At 41.6% G+C, this 18,777-nt stretch overlaps 4 protein-coding genes across 8 annotated transcripts; all 4 read left to right on the forward strand.

Annotated features, from left to right (window-relative positions):
* The first annotated feature begins 5,226 nt into the window (after positions 1-5,226).
* Positions 5,227-9,304, forward strand: LOC104450086 (probable beta-1,3-galactosyltransferase 14). Of its 5 annotated transcripts, XR_726659.3 has the most exons (9): positions 5,227-5,831; positions 6,113-6,265; positions 6,345-6,427; positions 6,527-6,626; positions 7,182-7,295; positions 8,234-8,376; positions 8,560-8,693; positions 8,793-8,876; positions 8,990-9,304. XR_726659.3 is itself a non-coding variant. In XM_010064507.3 (8 exons), exons 1-7 carry the CDS (start codon positions 5,482-5,484, stop codon positions 8,646-8,648), a joined length of 1,032 nt encoding a protein of 343 aa, XP_010062809.1. In that variant the 5' UTR covers positions 5,227-5,481; the 3' UTR covers positions 8,649-8,693; positions 8,793-8,984. The 5 variants fall into 5 exon arrangements, 2 of the variants coding, with proteins under 2 accessions (XP_010062809.1, XP_010062808.1); XM_010064507.3 differs by lacking the exon at positions 8,990-9,304 and having other exon boundaries at positions 8,793-8,984; XR_726657.3 differs by having other exon boundaries at positions 5,228-5,831; positions 8,560-8,876.
* Positions 9,305-10,713: 1,409 nt separating this feature from the next.
* On the forward strand, positions 10,714-14,781 carry LOC104450088 (ubiquitin-conjugating enzyme E2 35). The gene is made up of 8 exons (XM_010064508.3): positions 10,714-10,868; positions 11,397-11,424; positions 11,633-11,719; positions 12,644-12,702; positions 13,579-13,620; positions 13,698-13,771; positions 14,060-14,157; positions 14,392-14,781. Exons 1-8 carry the CDS (start codon positions 10,833-10,835, stop codon positions 14,427-14,429), a joined length of 462 nt encoding a protein of 153 aa, XP_010062810.1. The 5' UTR covers positions 10,714-10,832; the 3' UTR covers positions 14,430-14,781.
* A 675-nt stretch (positions 14,782-15,456) lies between these two features.
* Positions 15,457-15,864, forward strand: LOC104452061. The gene has a single exon (XM_010066593.1). The coding sequence runs from the start codon at positions 15,457-15,459 to the stop codon at positions 15,862-15,864; it is 408 nt and encodes a 135-aa protein (XP_010064895.1).
* A 989-nt stretch (positions 15,865-16,853) lies between these two features.
* On the forward strand, positions 16,854-17,912 carry LOC104452063 (ubiquitin-conjugating enzyme E2 36). Its single transcript, XM_039314590.1, is given in 6 exon segments — positions 16,854-16,883; positions 16,976-17,017; positions 17,096-17,102; positions 17,105-17,168; positions 17,495-17,592; positions 17,771-17,912. Coding segments are annotated over 6 exon segments (279 nt in total). The 3' UTR covers positions 17,809-17,912.
* The last annotated feature ends 865 nt before the right edge of the window (positions 17,913-18,777 follow it).

The raw sequence follows: 18,777 nt of genomic DNA on the forward strand, positions 1-18,777 counted from the left end.
CCCACTGTATTATCCCAAAGAAAGATCAATAATTGCAAGCCTCGATATAAGCCTTTCTATAAAAAAAAAAAAAATCTAAGGTCAAGAAGGCCCACGGCACACCAAGTGGAATAGACGAGGCAAGTTTCAAAAGCCAAGTTCAGCCCCCCTTCCCCCTTTTTACCCCTTTTGCCCTTTGGATTTGTCAGCATTTCTCAGCGACACGTGCGTTCAATCCCGTCATGCCAGAAAGAGAGAGAGAGAGTTCACATGGACTGTTCACATTCGGATGGGACGCGTTCGAGATATTCCCAGCCCTTTACCATTCTCTTTTTGACTGATCGCATAACTAACCATGAAATATTGCATTTGCGATTTGCTGATGTACGGCATTGTCCATCACTTTCCTTATCATTTCGGATGAAGGTTCCATTTTCCACGACGACCCCGTTGTCGTCTACGGTGCCTCGCCCTCCCTCCGAGTCGACGAGGGACCGTGACAGCATTTAATTCTTTCCCGACCGATCCCTACCACTTTCCAAATCCTGCCATTCTCTACAGGGATTACTACGTCGAGCAGTGGCAGCAATTTTCCCGGGTGTGGGCCAGCGTCGCTTTCGGAATCGGAATCTACCGTGGGCGGTCGATTTCCAGCGTTGGCACTCCAACCCCGCGGCTGCAGTCGCGGTCAGCTCCGACCCTTTCTCTCGTCGGATCGGTTGACCTCGACTGAGATCGGAGTCGTCTCCTCCTGGTGCTCTTGAGGCCCACTCCTCACTTTGTGATGGGCTCTTTGGAGGCCCGATGAAGAACAAAAATTCGTGCGGCTTCGATCCAGACGATTGCCGGATCAGGCCCGTCGGCAAGACATGCGGGCGAACCCCGTATAGGAAAAAGAATATATCGGACACGACACGATATGGATATGTCCGACCCGTGCACGCTCGCGGTCGATGGAGAGGCTTTGTGAGATTTTGAGCACGCGAGTGTAAAGTTGGACAAACATTTGCTTCCGATTGTTTTAAAACTCCGGACCGTTCGTGGCGGCAGATGGGGTGGGCAAAAGAATCGAACTTGACCGGGGAATCGTCCTAATCAGACCATATTGGCTGATTTTGGACACTTCCTAGGTGGGTCAAAAAACCAGTGAGCGGTTCTCCATTCCCAGTTTCTCGAATCAGTCCTTCGTCGGTGGGATCCCTAGTGGCAAATAGAGGTGGACGTGGTGATCTATCATGGCTGATGTGGTGGTGTTGTGACAAGGTAGCTGTTGCGTATAAGAATCGATTAATACGACTAATGCAAAACATAATTTTAAAAAGCAAAGCTTTAATGAATTTAATACTAAAATTAGATTTTTAAAGGTGATAGTAAAAGGGAAAGTTAAATTCTAAAGGGAAAATGAAATAAATGGTTTATGAATTGTGCAATATAGTCCATGAACTGTAACCTAATGTACAACGTAGTTCATAAATTTTTTTAATTTACTCAATATGATCCTCGAATAGTAGCCTAATATATAATGTGATCCTTGAACTTTTAATTTATTCAGTATGGTTCTTTGGCTTTTAATACATGTTTAATTTAGTTTCAGATTTATATTAAAATATTCAATGCCGTTCCAGAACTCGAATTAATGACAAGACATTAATGAACGAATCAAAAGTTTAAGGATCACATCGCCAATAGATACATTTAAATTGATTAAAACGATCTCCATAAATTCATAAATTAGCCAAAAAAAAACAAAACAAAAAAAAGAAAATTGACCTGCCTTCCTCCTTGTCGTGACCTACCTTCGGGGGGAGGGAACAGGTTTAGGGGTATTGCCTAAAGGATGGGCCTAAGGCCCATGATCAGGCGCGGGCTCTCCCAAGCCCATACCCCGCGTGACATTGAGATATTCTTTAGAATTTTTGCACAAAAGAGTCGCCACTAGCCTATTGGAGTCGACTAGAAACCAAGTGAGGTATGGAAGTGTACCTCACTTCCTACGCAACCAGAGAATCTAGGGTCGGGGACTTGATTACATTAATTGATCAATTAATGCCCTTTGATACCTAATCTTGTTCATTTTAACAAAATGAATTTTTGGCAAGCAGTTTGGATTGATTTTATATCTATCCACTAACATATGAAGTGATCATGCAGGTACACAAACATTGAAATAACAATCATAACTATCAAGATCCTAATTGTAGTAAAATTAAATACGTGCAATTAAACATAATTAGATATGCAAATTAAACACACAACATATAATCAAAACACAAGCAACTAAAAGGCTTAATCATACTAAAAATACAAAGCATAGCAATTCCTAACCAAACCCCATCATTTTTTAATTTTCGAAATTTTTTAATTAAGTTTTTTTTTAATAATTTTTTAATTAATTAATTAATTTTTAATTTTTTTCGATGTTTTTTTTTTTTTTTTGGATTTTTTTTTTTTTTTAAATATATATATTTTAATCTTTTTAATTTTTAATTTTTAATTTTTTTATATTTAAATTTTTTTGGATTTTTTGAAATTGCTTTTTTATATTTAGAAAAAAACTAAATAATAAAGTAAACTAAAATAAAATGCGGGGCCGGACCGGGTCGACCCGGTTCGGCCCGGTTTGCGAAAGTCGGGTCTGGTCGGAGACCGGACCCGGGTTCGGTCCGGCTGGGCTAGGCCCGATCGCCTTTGATCGGGCCTTCGCTCAGCCTGACTTGGGCCCAAACGACGGGCCCAAGTCAGGGACAAAGGCCGAGTGGGCCAGACCACAGATCTGGCCCAACTCGACCTGCAATCCCTGGTCGACGACGTCTCGGGCAGACGGGGGACACGGCTCGAGCTCTCCAGTCGCGGCGGCGTCCCTCCGGCCACCAGCAGTCCTAGGGGGTCCTACGTGGAGCAATCGGGGGGGCGGAGTTCGCTCGGACAATTCCACAAACAGGTTGTATACAGTGTATACTATACACTAACAAAACTAACAGACTTTGTCTCGGTCGTAGCCCGAGCACCTATCCAGACTTCGAAGGCGACATGGCAGAACAGCAAGCGGGGTAACAAGGACAGGAAGGCGGCCGGAGCTCGCCCGAACTAATCGGGATGAGCTCCGGCCGACTCATTTCCAGAAAACGCACACCAGAAATTTCGATGAAAGGCCTACCTGGTTTCAGACGGGAATGGCAGCTTGGAAGACGCGTCTGCGGCGGTGGCGGCGGCGGTGGCGGCCCGGAGATGCGTCGGCGGCGGTTGCGGCGGTTGGGAGACGCGTTGACAGCGGTGGCCTCGGCAAATTCCCCCTCCTTCCTCTCCTGTTTCTCTCGCCCTCTCCCTGTTCTCTCTCTGTCTCCCTCTGTTTTCCTTCCTCCTCCTCCTTTTTTTCGATCTCTTCCACCCTTTTCTTTTCTCCCCCCTCCGTCCGTTTTTTTTTTCTTTTTCCTGCCGAGATCTCTCCCTACTTTCCTTCGTTCGGCTCCGCGTGCGCGTGCCCTCCGCTTCCCCCAACCCGCCGACCTACCAACGAGATGATGCTGTCTCCTCTGTCCCTTGCTGCCCCTGCTTTCGGCTCCGCCATTTCCCCAAGCGGACGGCTGCTTTCTGCTTCACTGGTTCCCTGTGCAGAGAGCGGCTGAGGGAGAAGACAGCGAGGTGGGCCGGGCCGGAGGCAAGAAGAGGGCTGGGCTACGCAAAGGGGAAGAGAAAGAAAGAAAAAAAAGAAAAAGTAAAGGGGAGGGTTGGGCCCAGGCCCACGCAGGGAGAAAAAAAAAGGGCGGGTCGGGCCAAGGCCGGATCCGGCCCGACCCAGACTTCCAACTCTCTTCTTCTTCTTTTTAAAAAAAAAAGGGAAATCAATAGTTAAAAAAAAAAAAATTTGATTTTGATTTTGATTTTGATGATTTTTTTTTATACTATTTGAAAGATAAAAAATAGGTGTCAACACTCCACTTGTGCATTTAATTCTTTCTAATCTATCCCTACCATTTAATGCCTTTCCTCCCTTTCGCACACGTGTGTTAAGGTTCAATAAACATGTTTCTGCCGATTGCTTTGAAAGTCTGAGTTGTCCGTGGTGGCAACTTGGGGCAAATAAAAAAATCAAACCAAATTGGGGCTTGTCCTTATCAAACTGAATCAGCCAACTTTGAACAATTTCCGAGTGAGTCCAAGAATCAATGAGCAGTTCTTAATTCTCAATTTGTTGAACTAGCTCTTTGTGGACAATTTTCAATTTGAGGGTGGGACTCTAGTGGCAAATGGAGGTAAATGGGATGATATATGATGGCCGATGTGGTGGTGGTGTTGTGATTAGGTTATTTTGTATAGGAATGGATTAATTTTAAAACTATTAACAAATGTGCTTAGAGGTATACAAAAACGAACTGCTCGAATCAGGAATTGCTCGAACTAGCTGATTTGATTTTGTTTTTAAAAGTGTTGGTTTGGTTTCTACTTCAAAGGGAGAATCAAACTAAACTGACTAAATGAATATTTTTTATTTCTTTCCAAAAAAATAAAATTGACTAGTTTTTTTTTTTTTTTTAAGTTTCTTCATAATAAAATGCATCAAGTAGTAGGGAAAAAAAAGTTATTGATTCCATTGGACTGGAATCGGAATCAAGAAGTGATCACCCCTATTCATGGCAAGTGATTAGCTTAATGAATTTAATACTAAAATTAGATTTTTAAAAGGTGAAAGAAAAAGGGGGAAGTTAAATTCTAGAGGAAAAATGACATAAATAGCTTTTGAATTTTAATCCAACGTGCAATGTGATCCAATGTGATCCATAGATTTTTAATTTGTTTAATATAATCCCACCTACCCTATTTGATTTATTATGCTCTAATCTAAATTTAAAAATCAATCCTTTTCCAAATATATATATATATATATATATATATATATCTCGAATTATAACCTAATGTGTAATGTAGTTCACGAACTTTCGATTTGTTTAGTGTGGTCCTTAAACTTTTGATATATGTTTAATTTAAATTTTAAATTATATAAAAATGTTTAATATTATTCCATAACTTCAATTAATAAAAAGATAATATTGAATTTCATTGACCGCATCATACATTAAATTTAAGTTTAAAAATAATATCGAACTAATTAAAAGTTTAAGAATCACGTTAAATCAAAGTTAAAAAATTATTCATGTCATTATCTCAATTTTAAATGCGAAAATCAGCCGGTGGATCCATTCGATTTAAATCGAATAAAACGATCTAAAAAAAAAAATTCAAAATTAGCCAAGGAGACTTGCCTTCCTCCTCTTGCTTCCTTCCCGCAACTGCAAATCAGCTCTCTCTCCCGTCGGCGTCAAGAGGCCAGCCGTTGCTCCTCCATTTTTCATCCTCCGCCGGGAGCTCCGGGCGACGCCTCTCGGTCGGCCGGCCGGCGCCGCGACGGTTCAGCTCAGCCCGTCCCCGCGCGCGGAGATCGACGCCTCGACCGCGACGTCCTCCACTTCAATGAACTAGGCCCCTTCCTCGGGCTCTCGCGCCATGCCCCCGTCTCCCAAGTTCTTCCACCAGAGCCGCCCCTCGCCGCGCAGATCTACGGTCCTGATCTTGGGCTGCTGCCTCCTGATCGGGCTCTCCGGGTTCGTGTTCGGCCTCATCGCCATCCTCAGGCCGGGCAAGTGCTCCGTCCACGAGCCCCGATCGGTTCGGATCGTCTGGGAGAGAGAGGACGGCGCCGGGGACGGCTTGAATTCTGCCGGGGATGGAGTTCGGCGTACTGACCGTCATAAAGTGATGGGCTTTGTGGGGATTCAGACCGGTTTCGGATCGGCCGGTCGCCGGAGATCCCTGCGCCAGACTTGGATGCCGTCCGATCGGCAAGGGCTCCAACGGTACCGATTTGCTCCGATAACTTTACCGACCATGTTCAGTCTCGTTTTGGAACCATATAGGATGAGATCGCGCTAATTCGAGTTCATTTGGTAAAAATAGTGATTATGCTTGGATTCGAAATAACCTACTTTGGTTCAATGGCCGATGCATGTAACTGTAGAAGACAGGTAGTTTGCTGGTAATGCGTTTAAATCGTTCGAGACTTGGTAGCTTCTGATGTTCCTTTGACTTCAATTGGGCACTGGGGGAATGCGTAGATTGAGTGTAAGATTGATTGCAGGTTGGAGGAAGCCACTGGTTTGGCATTCAGGTTTGTGATTGGCAAAACTAAAGATCGGTCGAAGATGGCGGAGCTTAAGAGGGAAGTGTCAGAGTATGATGACTTCTTGTTACTGGACATTGAAGAGGAATACAGTATGCTTCCTTATAAAACGTTAGTACAGAGGCAACGGATTTGGTTTTTAATCTCCATAGTGGATTTGCTGAAATTCACTGTCTGTTTGTAATTGCAGGCTAGCTTTCTTTAAAGCTGCATATGCACTTTATGATTCTGAGTTCTATGTCAAAGCCGACGATGACATATATCTAAGACCTGGTAATGAAGCTTGCATCAGACTCAGTGACCGTTTCTTTTGTTTTGTTGATATCTTTCCAATGACCCTATATTATTATTTTGTCCTTGAAAAATCATCAGATCGGCTTTCATTGCTCTTGGCAAAAGAACGGAGTCATACGCAAACTTACATTGGGTGCATGAAAAAGGGGCAAGTTTTCACTAACCCACAGCTTAAATGGTTAGTCTTACCAATATGATCATGTGACATTTTATTTAACTGTGCATGGTGTAGTGTCTCATTTTTGCTTCCTACTGTCCTCATGAAAAGAGAGACGACAGCTATCTGATGCTTGTGGTCGAATGGTTGATTGAAAAGAGAGCTTTAGAGTGTCGATGCCCCATTTTTAGCTGAGGTGACAATTTTCTCGTTTGTGCATGGTGTAGTTTTTTGCTTTATGCTTCCCATGGTGTTAATGAAAAGAGAGATGACAGCTATCTGATGTTGTTTGTCAATCGAGTCAATGAAAGAGAGATTTAGTGTAAATATGCCATTTTAGCAGAGGTAGGAATTCTATAAATGGCCATAACGCATGCTGAACTGGATTACAGGTTGATTTTTTTCTTGGACAGCATTAGTGTTTTATTGGTATAGAAAAGGAAGAGAGAGTATTGATGATTTCCAAGGCCATGTAGTTTATAGGTGCAATTATATAGTTAGTGTGAGTTTCTTCATGATAAATTTCTTCCGTCTCCCCCTTTCTCCAGGGTTTGATTCAGTGTTCGACTGATGCAGGTATGAGCCGTTGCACCATTTGCTTGGCAGCGAGTACTTCCTCCATGCATATGGTCCATTATACATTCTTTCAGCTGATGTGGTTGCGAGCTTGGTTGCTCTTCGAAACAATAGGCAAGATCTCGAGTCGACTCGATATATAATGTTCAATTACCTACGTTTACTATTCTTACCCTTGGAGGGCTTTGTTCAATATATCTTGTTCAGTGACTTGCTGATTGCACTATGAATCTCCGTCCTTCATTGCCCCTAAGCAACATGAGATCCATCCATCATGTGTGCATTATTTAAATCCTAGTAAGCACGAAGAATCAATTGTTTGCATGTTTATCAGTAGTTGGCATCGCAGCAGTAGTAATTGTTAGGGTAGAGCTTGCCTACAAATTCTTAAATCCCTAAACCAAAGGCCTACCCCATTTACACTTTTAGAAAAAAAGGCTTATTGAATCTGTGCTTGTAATACTTTGTCTAATGAAGGTCTTCAGTGCTCTAGTGAGAACATGCAATTATTAAATGGAGACTCAGGTTAAAATTAGTAGAGAAACATTAATGAGACATCAAAGAAGACGATGAGAAAAGATACAGATGGAGATTTTCGATCCTACAGAAGACTTGATAAAGAATTGAGGACAGTGATCAGAAAGGATTTACATAGCCGAACACACTCTGTAGAATGAGGCTTGATTTGTTATATTGCCTATTGGTGAGGTTAGCATCAAGAAATGGGAAGTAGAACTGCCAAGGGTGGAATGCGTGTGGGTGTAAGAAACGAAAGAGCATGGTAAGATAAACTTTATTTTGCTATGAAGTAAGAACATTATAAAAGAAAGATAAACTTTATTTTGCTATGCAGGAAGAATGTTAAAAATGCAAAGCCCTGATACCTACAGACTCGTTTCCATATGTCAAAAATTGCTTCTTGGCATGTTGCATTTCTTTCGAAGGCCCTGCATCACTACTTTTGTTATCCACAATTGTCAACGGTGCAACACTATTCTCTTTTGCAAAACTACTACCTTTGTATCTTATGAATGTCCTCTTCACTATTCCAGTTTCCGGATGTTCAGCAATGAGGATGTTACGATTGGGTCATGGATGCTTGCCATGAATGTCAATCATGAGAACAATCAATTGCTTTGTGCATCAGATTGCACTCCATCCTTTATTGCTGTTTGGGATATTCCAAAGTGTTCAGGTGAGCAGCTCTTACAAATAGTAAACTCGATTGAGGTCGACCTGATAGTGGGTCCAGAGCAAACAATGAGTTCTAGTTTTCAGTCAGTTCTTTCGACTGAAGGGGGAAATGGATGCGTAAATAAGTATTTGGAAATACGTCGTCAAGAGGTATACCTAACAGTCAGTATTAAATGTCATTCAGGGCTCTGTGATCCAGAAAAGCGGTTGGTGGAACTTCATCAGAAGGAAAGCTGCTCAAGAAGCCCTACTATGCCAGCTGACGACGATTAGTTTCCCTTGTTCCATTTTCCCAGATTCCCTAATATAAATAGCAAGGTTCTTCAGCGGCTCACTTGTGAATCGGTATCGTTGCCTCCACATGTTGTATAATTTGTGGATCCTCATTATATTCATTTCCTTTTTTCCTTTTACTAGTGTAGAAAGTTCAACAGAACATCGATACCTAGTGGTCACTAGACAGACACCTCCAGAAATAGAAAACGCCAAGGAGCAGTACTTGTTAGTTTCTCAGTCTTCTTTCTACGATTCTTTTAGACCATTGTTGAAACTTCTAAAATTAATTGTATTCTTCATTATACACATTCGAATACAAAGCATTATTTCTTATGCAGATGTCTCCAAGTGAAGGGCGTGTCCGAAGCTGCTCCCTGTAGGAGCTCTCTCCAAGTTTCCTCTATCTGGCTAAATAATTAGACGAGTTCGCTTCATATTATGTATCTTTTCCGAAAGAGCTTGATTGTTTATAAAGAAGAGAAAAACTCAAGGCAGGAGGATTAGTGGTGATTATGTAGGCATTTGGCAAGATTGGCTTGTCTGCACCAGTGCGAAGTTTTGTTTGATTTGAACGATATTAGCGAGGCGCCGCACTCGGGTCTAACGATTCTTTCATTGGCAGAGCAGGAGCAGACCTGCTTCCATTAGCACTAGTTTTCTCTTGTGGTGATGAAAAGTAGAAGCAGGCTTTCTTTTGAATACAGGTCTAGTAGGCCCAGTTCCCAGTTCCATGATTAGAACCCTGTTTAAAGTCAAAGCAAGGTAAGTGATGAATTGGTGCTGCAAATGGAGTAGTTCATTACCAGCCTGGTCCTACTCTTCTCAATGATTTCTTTGACTCCACTCCACGAAAGGACGAAATTAGCTAGAAATAATCTTTTGCACCTTCCTTATCTTTTATACATATGGATGAAATGTAGCAAACTTCTTTAGGAGGCAAAATTGATGATCTTCTACTAACTCTTGTCAAGCTCACAAAACAATGTGGTAAATACCACAACAGGATGATAGAAATCAAGTTTGTTTTGCTCTCAATCATTGATTGAAAGAAAAAATAATTTAGTTGACCTTGTCGAAGAGGATTGATAATTGAGCTCCATAATTGGCATTTAAATCATTAATTTTCAGGATAATTCCAAATATGCGCCCGAAATGTCCTCAATTTCTTAAATAAGGGTTCGAAGTGAATATTATCTCAAATATGGATTTTAAATGTCATCGTTTTTTCAAATAAGATATTAAAGTGAATCTTATTTCAAACAAAAGTCTGAAAGCCATATAAATATCAAAAGAGGGCTTGACTTCACTGGTTGGTCAAGAGCATTTCTATCCTTTATTTTTTCTTTTTCCTTTTTCCATAAAAAGAAAAACTAAAAAAAGAAGAAGAAAAAGGACTTAAAAAATAAAAGAAAACACAAAAAAAAAAAAAAAAAAAAAAGGCGAAGGGCTAGGGCCAACCCTTTCACCTGTCACTGATACCCCATTACCCCATTGCCGGTGGGAGGTTGGCCATGACCGGTGTCCACCAATGACCATCATCCAAATTGGGGAGAGGGAGACCCTCTCCCGATTCTAGCGAGGTTGCCAGCCCTTATCGAGGCGTCAGCCATGGTTGACGCCCCATCCATGAAGAGATGTTCGCCACAAGGAGGGAGGGTTGGCCACTGGCCCTCCTGCCTTTATTTTTAAGTTTTAGCTTTGTTTCTTTTTTGAGTTTCTTAAAAGGAAAAAAGGAAAAATGAAAGAAAAAAAGAAAAAATAAAAGACGAAAATGTCTTGCTAATAAGATGATATATTTTTGAGAATCATGTGACTATTTCATATCCTTATTGAGAAAACAAGGACACTTTAAGTTTCTATTAGAGATAACATATATTTCATATCTTTATTTAAAAAATTTAAGGCACATCGAGCCTTCATTTAAAAATTTTCCTTATTTTTTAGGGTTTCCTCCATTTCTAAGACCTTGAGCTTAAAAAGAAAAAGGAAAAAAGAAAAAGAAAAGAAAAGAATAGAAAATTGAGGATTCTACCTGCAAAATTACACGGAAAGTGCTGCTTAAATATCCGCCGGCTTTAACTGTCGCGTGTCGACACCGAATTACTCATCTCCCTCTCTCTCCTCTCTCCTGTCTCTCTCTCTCTGTAGCGTCGCGTGGTCTGCCGTCGAGCTCCCTCCGCAATGGCGAGCAGCAATCTCCCCCGGCGGATCATAAAGGTGCTTCGTCCTCTTCCGATCTCTCGCTTTTCATTTCCGTCCTTCATCCTCCATCCGATCGCCCTATTTTTTCCTTTTCCTCGTGTCGAGAGCTCGGGCCAGAGAAACAGGCTTTCACCGTCCTGCGTATTGTCGCTGTCTGTCCTTCTTCGTCGAAACGACTCCGCCTGCTCTGATCAGCTGTTGCCGTCGATGTCCAATTTAGCCGAATAGCAACGCGTCGCGTCGCGATTCGTTATTCTAGTGCCTTGCGGAGTGCGTGTTAGGGTTTTCGCTCGATCCGTTCGTGACTCCGTGTCTGTCCCGGGACCGATTCCGAATTCGGTCTTTCGGAATTTGCTTGTGTTTCGATCGATCCATGTCTAGAGTTTTAAAAGTGACGCCGTGTCGGACGATTGGACCATTTTTTTTTTTCTTTTTTGAGTCTGCTAGTGAGTGGAGGAGCTCTAACGAGATTTTCATTCCTTTTCTCTTTTTCTGTTTCTGCATCACTCCGTTGATCATAATGAAATTGTTGCGATCGAACAGGAAACTCAGCGTCTCCTCAGCGAACCGGGTAAGCTCCTATTTTGTTTTTCGTGTTTCTGTTTTATGACCCAAGTTTGTTGTTTTTCTCCATTTGGATGAGAATCTCCTCATGGGCGCCAATTTTATGCTCCTCCTCCTCCTTTATCCGTCTATTTAGAGACATTAGGATTTCTGTAATTCCGTCGAATTGTTAGATATATTGTTTAGGCAGCTAATTTCTGAGATCTGTGGTTCAGCTCCTGGCATTAGTGCTTCACCTTCAGAGGACAATATGCGGTATTTTAACGTGATGATTCTTGGCCCTACGCAATCTCCTTATGAAGGTATTAAGTTAACCTGATGTGACTATGCACGCCTTCTGGTGATGCATACAGATTACTGAATTTGATGAGTTGAACTTACCTGTCTGCATATGGTTATTTAGCTGCCAGCTTTTTTATTATTATTTTGGTGTTTAAAGAGTAGGGAGAGCTGGTGGTGGTTTTTATGCTGCTATTGATGGATTAATTTGCTCTAAAAAATCTGAGGGACAGCAGATGCTCAGTTTCACACGCGTTGTTGCATCTTTATGATGCAAAAGATCGATCTCTAACCTGTGTTATATCAGAAATAATCTCTCATAGGTGGAGTCTATGGTCATCATATAGTCCTAGGGAGGTTGGCTTTTTTCCTTCAGCAGGAAAAATGATCAGTTTGTTCATATTGCATCTGCCCATTTCTGCACGACCCATTTCTGCAGTACTTGTTGTCCTTGATAATCTAGCTTTCCATGATTTTTCTTAGTATACCTCCATGTAACATTCGAATCTCCTAACTACAGCTTTGAAAAGTTCATTCGTCATAATAATTTAGGTCAATATCATAAAAAATCCCAAACTAGTACACTTGTGACAAATTTATCTCGAACTAATTTTTGGACTTCCAAAATCCTTAGACTGGTACGTCAGTGGCCAATTTACCCTACATTAGTTTTCATTAAATTTGATTAAGACCATGAAAAACTAAAACTAGTACAACCGTGATAAACGAAGGGTAAAATCCAAACTGGTGTACTTGTTAATTGACACATGTCATTTAATTCGGTAATTTGACGGTAAAATTTAATGGAAACTTAACAGAGGGTAAATTTGTTACGGGAGTTTTTGGGGTAAATTCGTCACAAATGTACCTGTGAGGTTTTTTGTGACATTATCCCTAACAGTTTCTTAGTTGACTTGTTTGTCTGTCTTTTTGCAATCTTATTGCAGGAGGAGTTTTCAAATTAGAGTTGTTTTTGCCTGAAGAATATCCTATGGCTGCTCCTAAGGTAGTTTGCAGTTAAGCACTGTCTTTTCTTCCAATATTTAGTAACTTCTATTGTTATGGTATCTGCTGCTTGATTCTTTTCGGTACAGAATCTCAATCACGTATAGGTGCTAGATTGCAAGTTCTCTGTATATGGGTTGTGAAAGCTACATGATCAATTTATGCTTGGTGTTGACAGTGAAAGTTACATGCTAGTTCAAGGACAGTAACTGGCTTACCAAAAAGAAAAGATGAATAGGACGGTGAACCATCCTTCCTCTTGTAATTGTTTCAAACTCTCTTATTAGTTTTTTCTCGGGTTCATGGTGGGGTAGTGGCTTCCCTCTTGTTTCTAGAGCCTTTGCATTTCTGTCAGAACTATGACTTGACTCTTCGCTCACCTCTGCTATCTAGAAAGTTTAGCAATCAGTCAATTATTCATGAATCTTTCTGTTCTTCAGTAGATGGTTCCGAGGGGATGTTGATTTTTGGGCAGCTTTAGTTGTCTGCAGTGAACCATGTTTAAAGTGGCTCAGGATTTGCCTCAGGTGGCAGGCAAAAAAAATAAAATGATTGGCTTACTGCAGTAGGTCAACTAGATTCCTCCTCACTCTTGACTGCTGAGTAGCTCCGTCCAGTCTGCTTGTTACATGTCTGAGTAACTCTTTTTACAGTTCATCTGTGAGCTAATCTGATTGATTTGATTGGTTATGTGAATATATTCATATGGTTGCATAGATAGCTCACGGTGAAGTTGGGCATTAGCAGCGTCGCTGGCTCCTGGGTTTTCACTTAAGTACTCTTGAAGATTTTATTTGTCCTGAAGTTTTCAACTGCTTTATCTGAAAAATAGTGGTGACTCATGGGGTTTAGCTTCTAATCATTACTTATGCAACAGGTTAGGTTTCTCACAAAAATATACCATCCCAACATTGACAAGGTACTACTACAGCAATTTTTTCTTTTCTTGGTTGGAGTATCCATCTGATTCTTAATGGGGTTTTTCTTCCAATCCAGCTTGGTAGGATATGCCTTGACATCCTGAAAGACAAGTGGAGTCCCGCACTACAGATTCGAACTGTACTTCTTAGGTATTCTAATGATTCCCCTTTGCATTTATGAGACGTCTGGAAAGGGACTGAAGAGGCTGTATTGGTATTCTAACAGTCTAATTAGCTAAAGAAAACCGAAGGTCTACGAAATTGTTATAGATGTAGATCTTAGTTTTGCTGGCTCACGGCATCACTCTCCCCCTTATTTTGTGCTTTTATTATGGAGGCTAATGCAATAGGATTTGTTTGAGTTTGTTTTGCGAAATGGTGAGTTTACTGTATTTGGAATTTGAGGTTCATCATGTTTTCTGATGTACTGTTCTGCAGCATTCAAGCACTTTTGAGTGCTCCAAACCCCGACGATCCGCTTTCTGAGAATATCGCTAAGCATTGGAAGACAAATGAGGCTGAAGCTGTGGAAACAGGTAATGCTATGTCTTTTGTGGCTTTACCGGGTCTTGGTAATAGGTTCTCTGATCATGTGGTACTTTGAATGATTAAGATTCAGATGACAAATTTTTTCCACATTTCACTGATCTTATCTTTTTTGCTCTTATGCTTGTGTAAATAATCACTTACTATAGTTCAGTAGAAGGATAAAATTCAATTTTCTGCTTTATACTTGTTATTTGATGTACCCTTTTATTTTGACCCTGCAGCAAAGGAATGGACCAGATTGTATGCTAGTGGTGCGTGATGAAGCGGAGGAAAAACTTACCTCAATTGAAATGATTTTCACCTGGTGTGATCTTACTTACTGTGGACTTCTGATGGAAATGGGAAGAAATGCTATGCCCTTTGATATTGGATATTCTTGTATATTCATACGCAGAATTAACTTTGTTAATTTCTGTGTGCCCTGCTCCTTTTGTTGGATAATTGCAGCTTTATCTTTCTTTTTAAGTATCTTATCGGTGGATTAGACTGAAAATTAGGTCGTTATCCTTTTGGAAGATCACATAGATGTCTTTTTATTTTCTGAAAACAAAAACTTGATTTGTATACTTTCAGCTTCTAGTAGTGGTCGATCCGTCTCAGACTTTCGAACAGCTTTGTTGTCCAGGGCTTGTACCTAGAATAATTTTGAATTTGATGTACAAACCCCCTACGCGGGCAAAAACCAAGCAGTGATCTCAGCGGGCACCAGACCATTTGATTTCAAATGGCCTTAAAAAGTGAATACAAAAATAAAAATAAAAATTAGTTTAGGTGCTGCATCTCAAGTTAGTGTGGCCAGCTGAGTGTTTAGTATTAATTTCAAAGGTACCGTTAAGCTGCGGCAGTGCAAGTGGACAGGAATTAAATCGTGGTCTCCTCCTAACTCATTCCCATGTCACCTCCAACGGGCAACGTTTTTCAAGCGACTGCAAAATGCAATCTGCGGGGTCTTTCTGATGGGGATGTCATGTCGGTTTCTACACATGATCGATTGCATTAGGAGAACCTTAGCGGCTATGAGAAATAGAATTCTAATTGGACTAGCATTCTAATGTGCCGATGCTTCTGAATGTCACATTTTTCACGGTCGAACTTGTTCAGCAATTCCTTCCCCCCCACCACTTCCCTTCTTTTTGGCCAGTATTCAACAGCATGTCAAGCTAAGCCACACCTGTTTGTCTTCTCTCGTGCTCGCATTGTTCTTGTAAGTGCTCCGATAGCTCCTAAAATTCCCTACTATTAGATATACGTCACGGAGGTTTGGCACAGGCGCATCTCTGAAGGCCATGGCAGAGAGAGAAGGCGCAACCGTCAAGAAGGGCAAAGAAGCTCTCAAATGGATAATCTCTCTCTACGAACAGCATGGACTCCCCGATGGGCTTTTGCCTTTCCAGGAATTGATCGAGGTGGGATTCGTGGAGAGGACCGGGTACATGTGGGTCCTCCAGGAGAAGAGGATCGAGCACACGTTCGAGATGATAGGGAAGCTCGCCAGCTACGACGCCGAGATGTCCGGTTACTTGGAGAAGACGAGGATCAGGAAGCTCAAGGGCGTGAAGGCCAGGGAGCTCATGATTTGGACTCCTTGCATCGAGATCTTTGTCGACGACCCGCCCACCGGGAAGATCCAGTTCAAAGCCATTGGTGGCCTCACCGTCGCCTACCCCATTAAGGCCTTTGCTACCCGCGATTGATTGTCGTCATTGCAACTGGCGTCTAATATTGTGGTTCTTTCTAGGGCATTTGTTTTGGTGACTCTCGATGTCGTTGTTTCGCCTAACTTGACATGGATATCTTGCTTGAATCAATTTATTTAGTGAAAGAGAATTTGCCCCATGGTATTGCCCTGATTGAAAGCTCATGAAGTTTGGTCTAACGAAATGATAATTCAATAGGATGGTAAGGCATTTTATTTATAGAAGTAGAGACGTTGATAGGAAATTTTTTGTTTCTTCCTTTAAAAAAATTCAGGGACGTCGCATACAATGTCACAGCCTCAGAATTGCCTACAAATTGAATAAAAATTCTCTCCCTTAAACTTTTAGTTATTTTCAAATAAAGGCAGAAGTGGCACGCCAACGCCACAATTTGGTCCTCATCTTGGTTTAATTAGTACTCCACGCCTGTCAAGGACTCGTGGCCAGAGGCTCCGTCTTGGTGAAAGAGAGTGGGTTGGCGAAGCGGACTGGCTTCTTCGCGACGTGCTCTTATTTGCAAGAAGCCACTCTAGCATTGTGCACGGCACCTCCCAAGAGCGCGTTGCACTGAGGGTTGCTGCTCTCGACCAATTGCAGCTTGCATATCTCCTCCTCATGGTCTCCGTTGGCAACCAATCTGTACTCGCTGCACTTGTCGGTGACCACCTCGGCCGAGCTGGTGAGGGCCCTTGAGGTACGGTTGTGGCATTCCAAACGGTACCTTGGAATCTGCACGATGGACATGCTCTCGTCATATTTAGTCTAAGGCTGAGGATATGCCTGCTAGAGCTTAGCTGACTTTGGCAGGCAAAAAATGATCGGCTTGCTTCTGTAGTTCGTATAGGATTCCTCTTCATGCTGACTGCTTCGCATGTTACTTGTCTGAGCAACTCTGTTTACAACTCATCTGTTAGCCATTCTGATTGATTCGATTGGTCGTGCGAACATATGGAACATGGTTGCTTATATAATTCTGTCGGAGGAAGATGGACATTACAAGCATTGCTGACTCGTGGGTCTTCACTTGAGTACTTTTTATGTTGTTATTTGTCCTGAGGTTATCAACTGCTTTATCAGAAAATAGTAGCGACCGTTGCTTGTGCAATAGGTTAGGTTTCTCACGAAAATATATCATCCCAACATTGACAAGGTACTATTACGAGGCCTTTTTCTTTATCTAACTTAGAATGTTCATCTTATTTTTTTATGTGATTTATCTTCCAATCAGCTCGGTAGGACATCCTCGGCATCATGAAAGACAAGCAGGGTCCCGCACTGCACACTCGAACAGTACTTCTAAGGTAATCTAATGATTTCCCTTTGCATATTTGAGACTTCTGGAAAGGGACCGGAGAGGCTGCGACGGAACTTTAACAATCTAATTAGCCAAGGAATGCAAAAATTCTACCAAATTGTTATGGATGTAGATCTTAGCTTTGCTGGCTCACGGCATTCTCTCTCCCTTTATCTCGTGCTTTTACTATTGAGGCTAATGCAATAGCATTTGCTCGAGTTTGTTGTCCAAACTGGTAAGTTTGCTGTATTTCGGATTCAAGGTTCAGCATGTTTATGTTGGATTTTCCATACAATAGCTGATGGACGCATTTTCTGATGGACTGTTCCACAGCATTCAATCTCTTTCGAGTGCTCCAAACCCCGATGATCCACTTTCTGAGGATATCGCTAAGCATTGGAAGATATATGAGGCTGAAGCTGTCAAAACAGGTAATGCTATGTCTGTTGTGGCTTTACTAGGTCTCAGTAATTGGCTATCCGATCATGGGTACATAGAATGATTAAGATTCACATTACTTATTGAACGCATTTTGCCGATCCTATCTTATCTCTTTCCAGTGGAATGCCAAAAGTAATTTTTTCTGTTCAGATCGTTTATACCCTGCAGCAAAGGAATGGACCAGATTGTATGCTAGTGGTGCGTGACAATGTAAAGGAAAACTTCCCTGAATTAAAGTGATTTTCAGCTGCTGTAATCTTATTCACTGTGGACTTAGGATGGAAATGGAAAGAACTGGTATGCCCATCGACATTGGACATTCTTTTATATCCATACGGAGAATTAACTGTGTTGATTATTGGGTTCCCTGTTCTTCATGCTGCATAATTGCAGCTTTATCTTTCTTTTTTAAGTGCCTGATCAGTGGATTGGACTGAATATCCGGTAGTTATCATCCACTAGGAAGATCGCATGGATGTCATTTTCCTCTTGATGTGTATATCTTCAGGCTCTAGCAGCAGTAGCTCCGTATCAGACTCTCCAACAGCTTTGTTGTTCAGGGCCTGTACCCAATATAACCTTGATCTGATGCATGAAACCTCAATTTGGGCAAAAGATGAGCATGTGTTTGATGCCCGTGGTTCGGGAAAAACATAGGAGCGATCTCAGCTGGCACTGGACCAGTTGATCTTAAATGGCTTTAAAAGGTGGATTTCACCCATAATCACTTCCCAATGGAACAAAAGAAAAATAGTAGTTTTCTTGTAGCATCAGATGCTGCGTCACAGGATAGCGTAGTAAGTCGAGTGTTTAAGCCGGTAGTAGTAATGATACATGTCAAAGCTAATGTTAAACTGCAGCAGTGCAGGTATCCTGTGGCAGACAGAAACCAAATTTCGATCTCCTCCTCCTTACTAGTTCTGAATATTACTTGTAACGGGCGATATTCTTTAAGCAACCACAAGAAGCAATCCGCTGTGCCTTTCTGATGAGGATGTCACGTCGCTGATTTAGTCCATACACGATCGATTGCATTTGGAGAAACGGTTCTAGATTGATAAACAGAATATTCGTGTGATGATCACTCCAATGTCCTAACGCTTGTGACTATCGCGACTTTCGCAGCAGTTCTTATTCTTCAACGATTCGTTTTCTTTTTTGGCCGGTATTCAGCA

Source organism: Eucalyptus grandis, chromosome 6, assembly GCF_016545825.1.
Source record: "Eucalyptus grandis isolate ANBG69807.140 chromosome 6, ASM1654582v1, whole genome shotgun sequence".
Classification (NCBI taxonomy): Eukaryota; Viridiplantae; Streptophyta; class Magnoliopsida; order Myrtales; family Myrtaceae; genus Eucalyptus; species Eucalyptus grandis.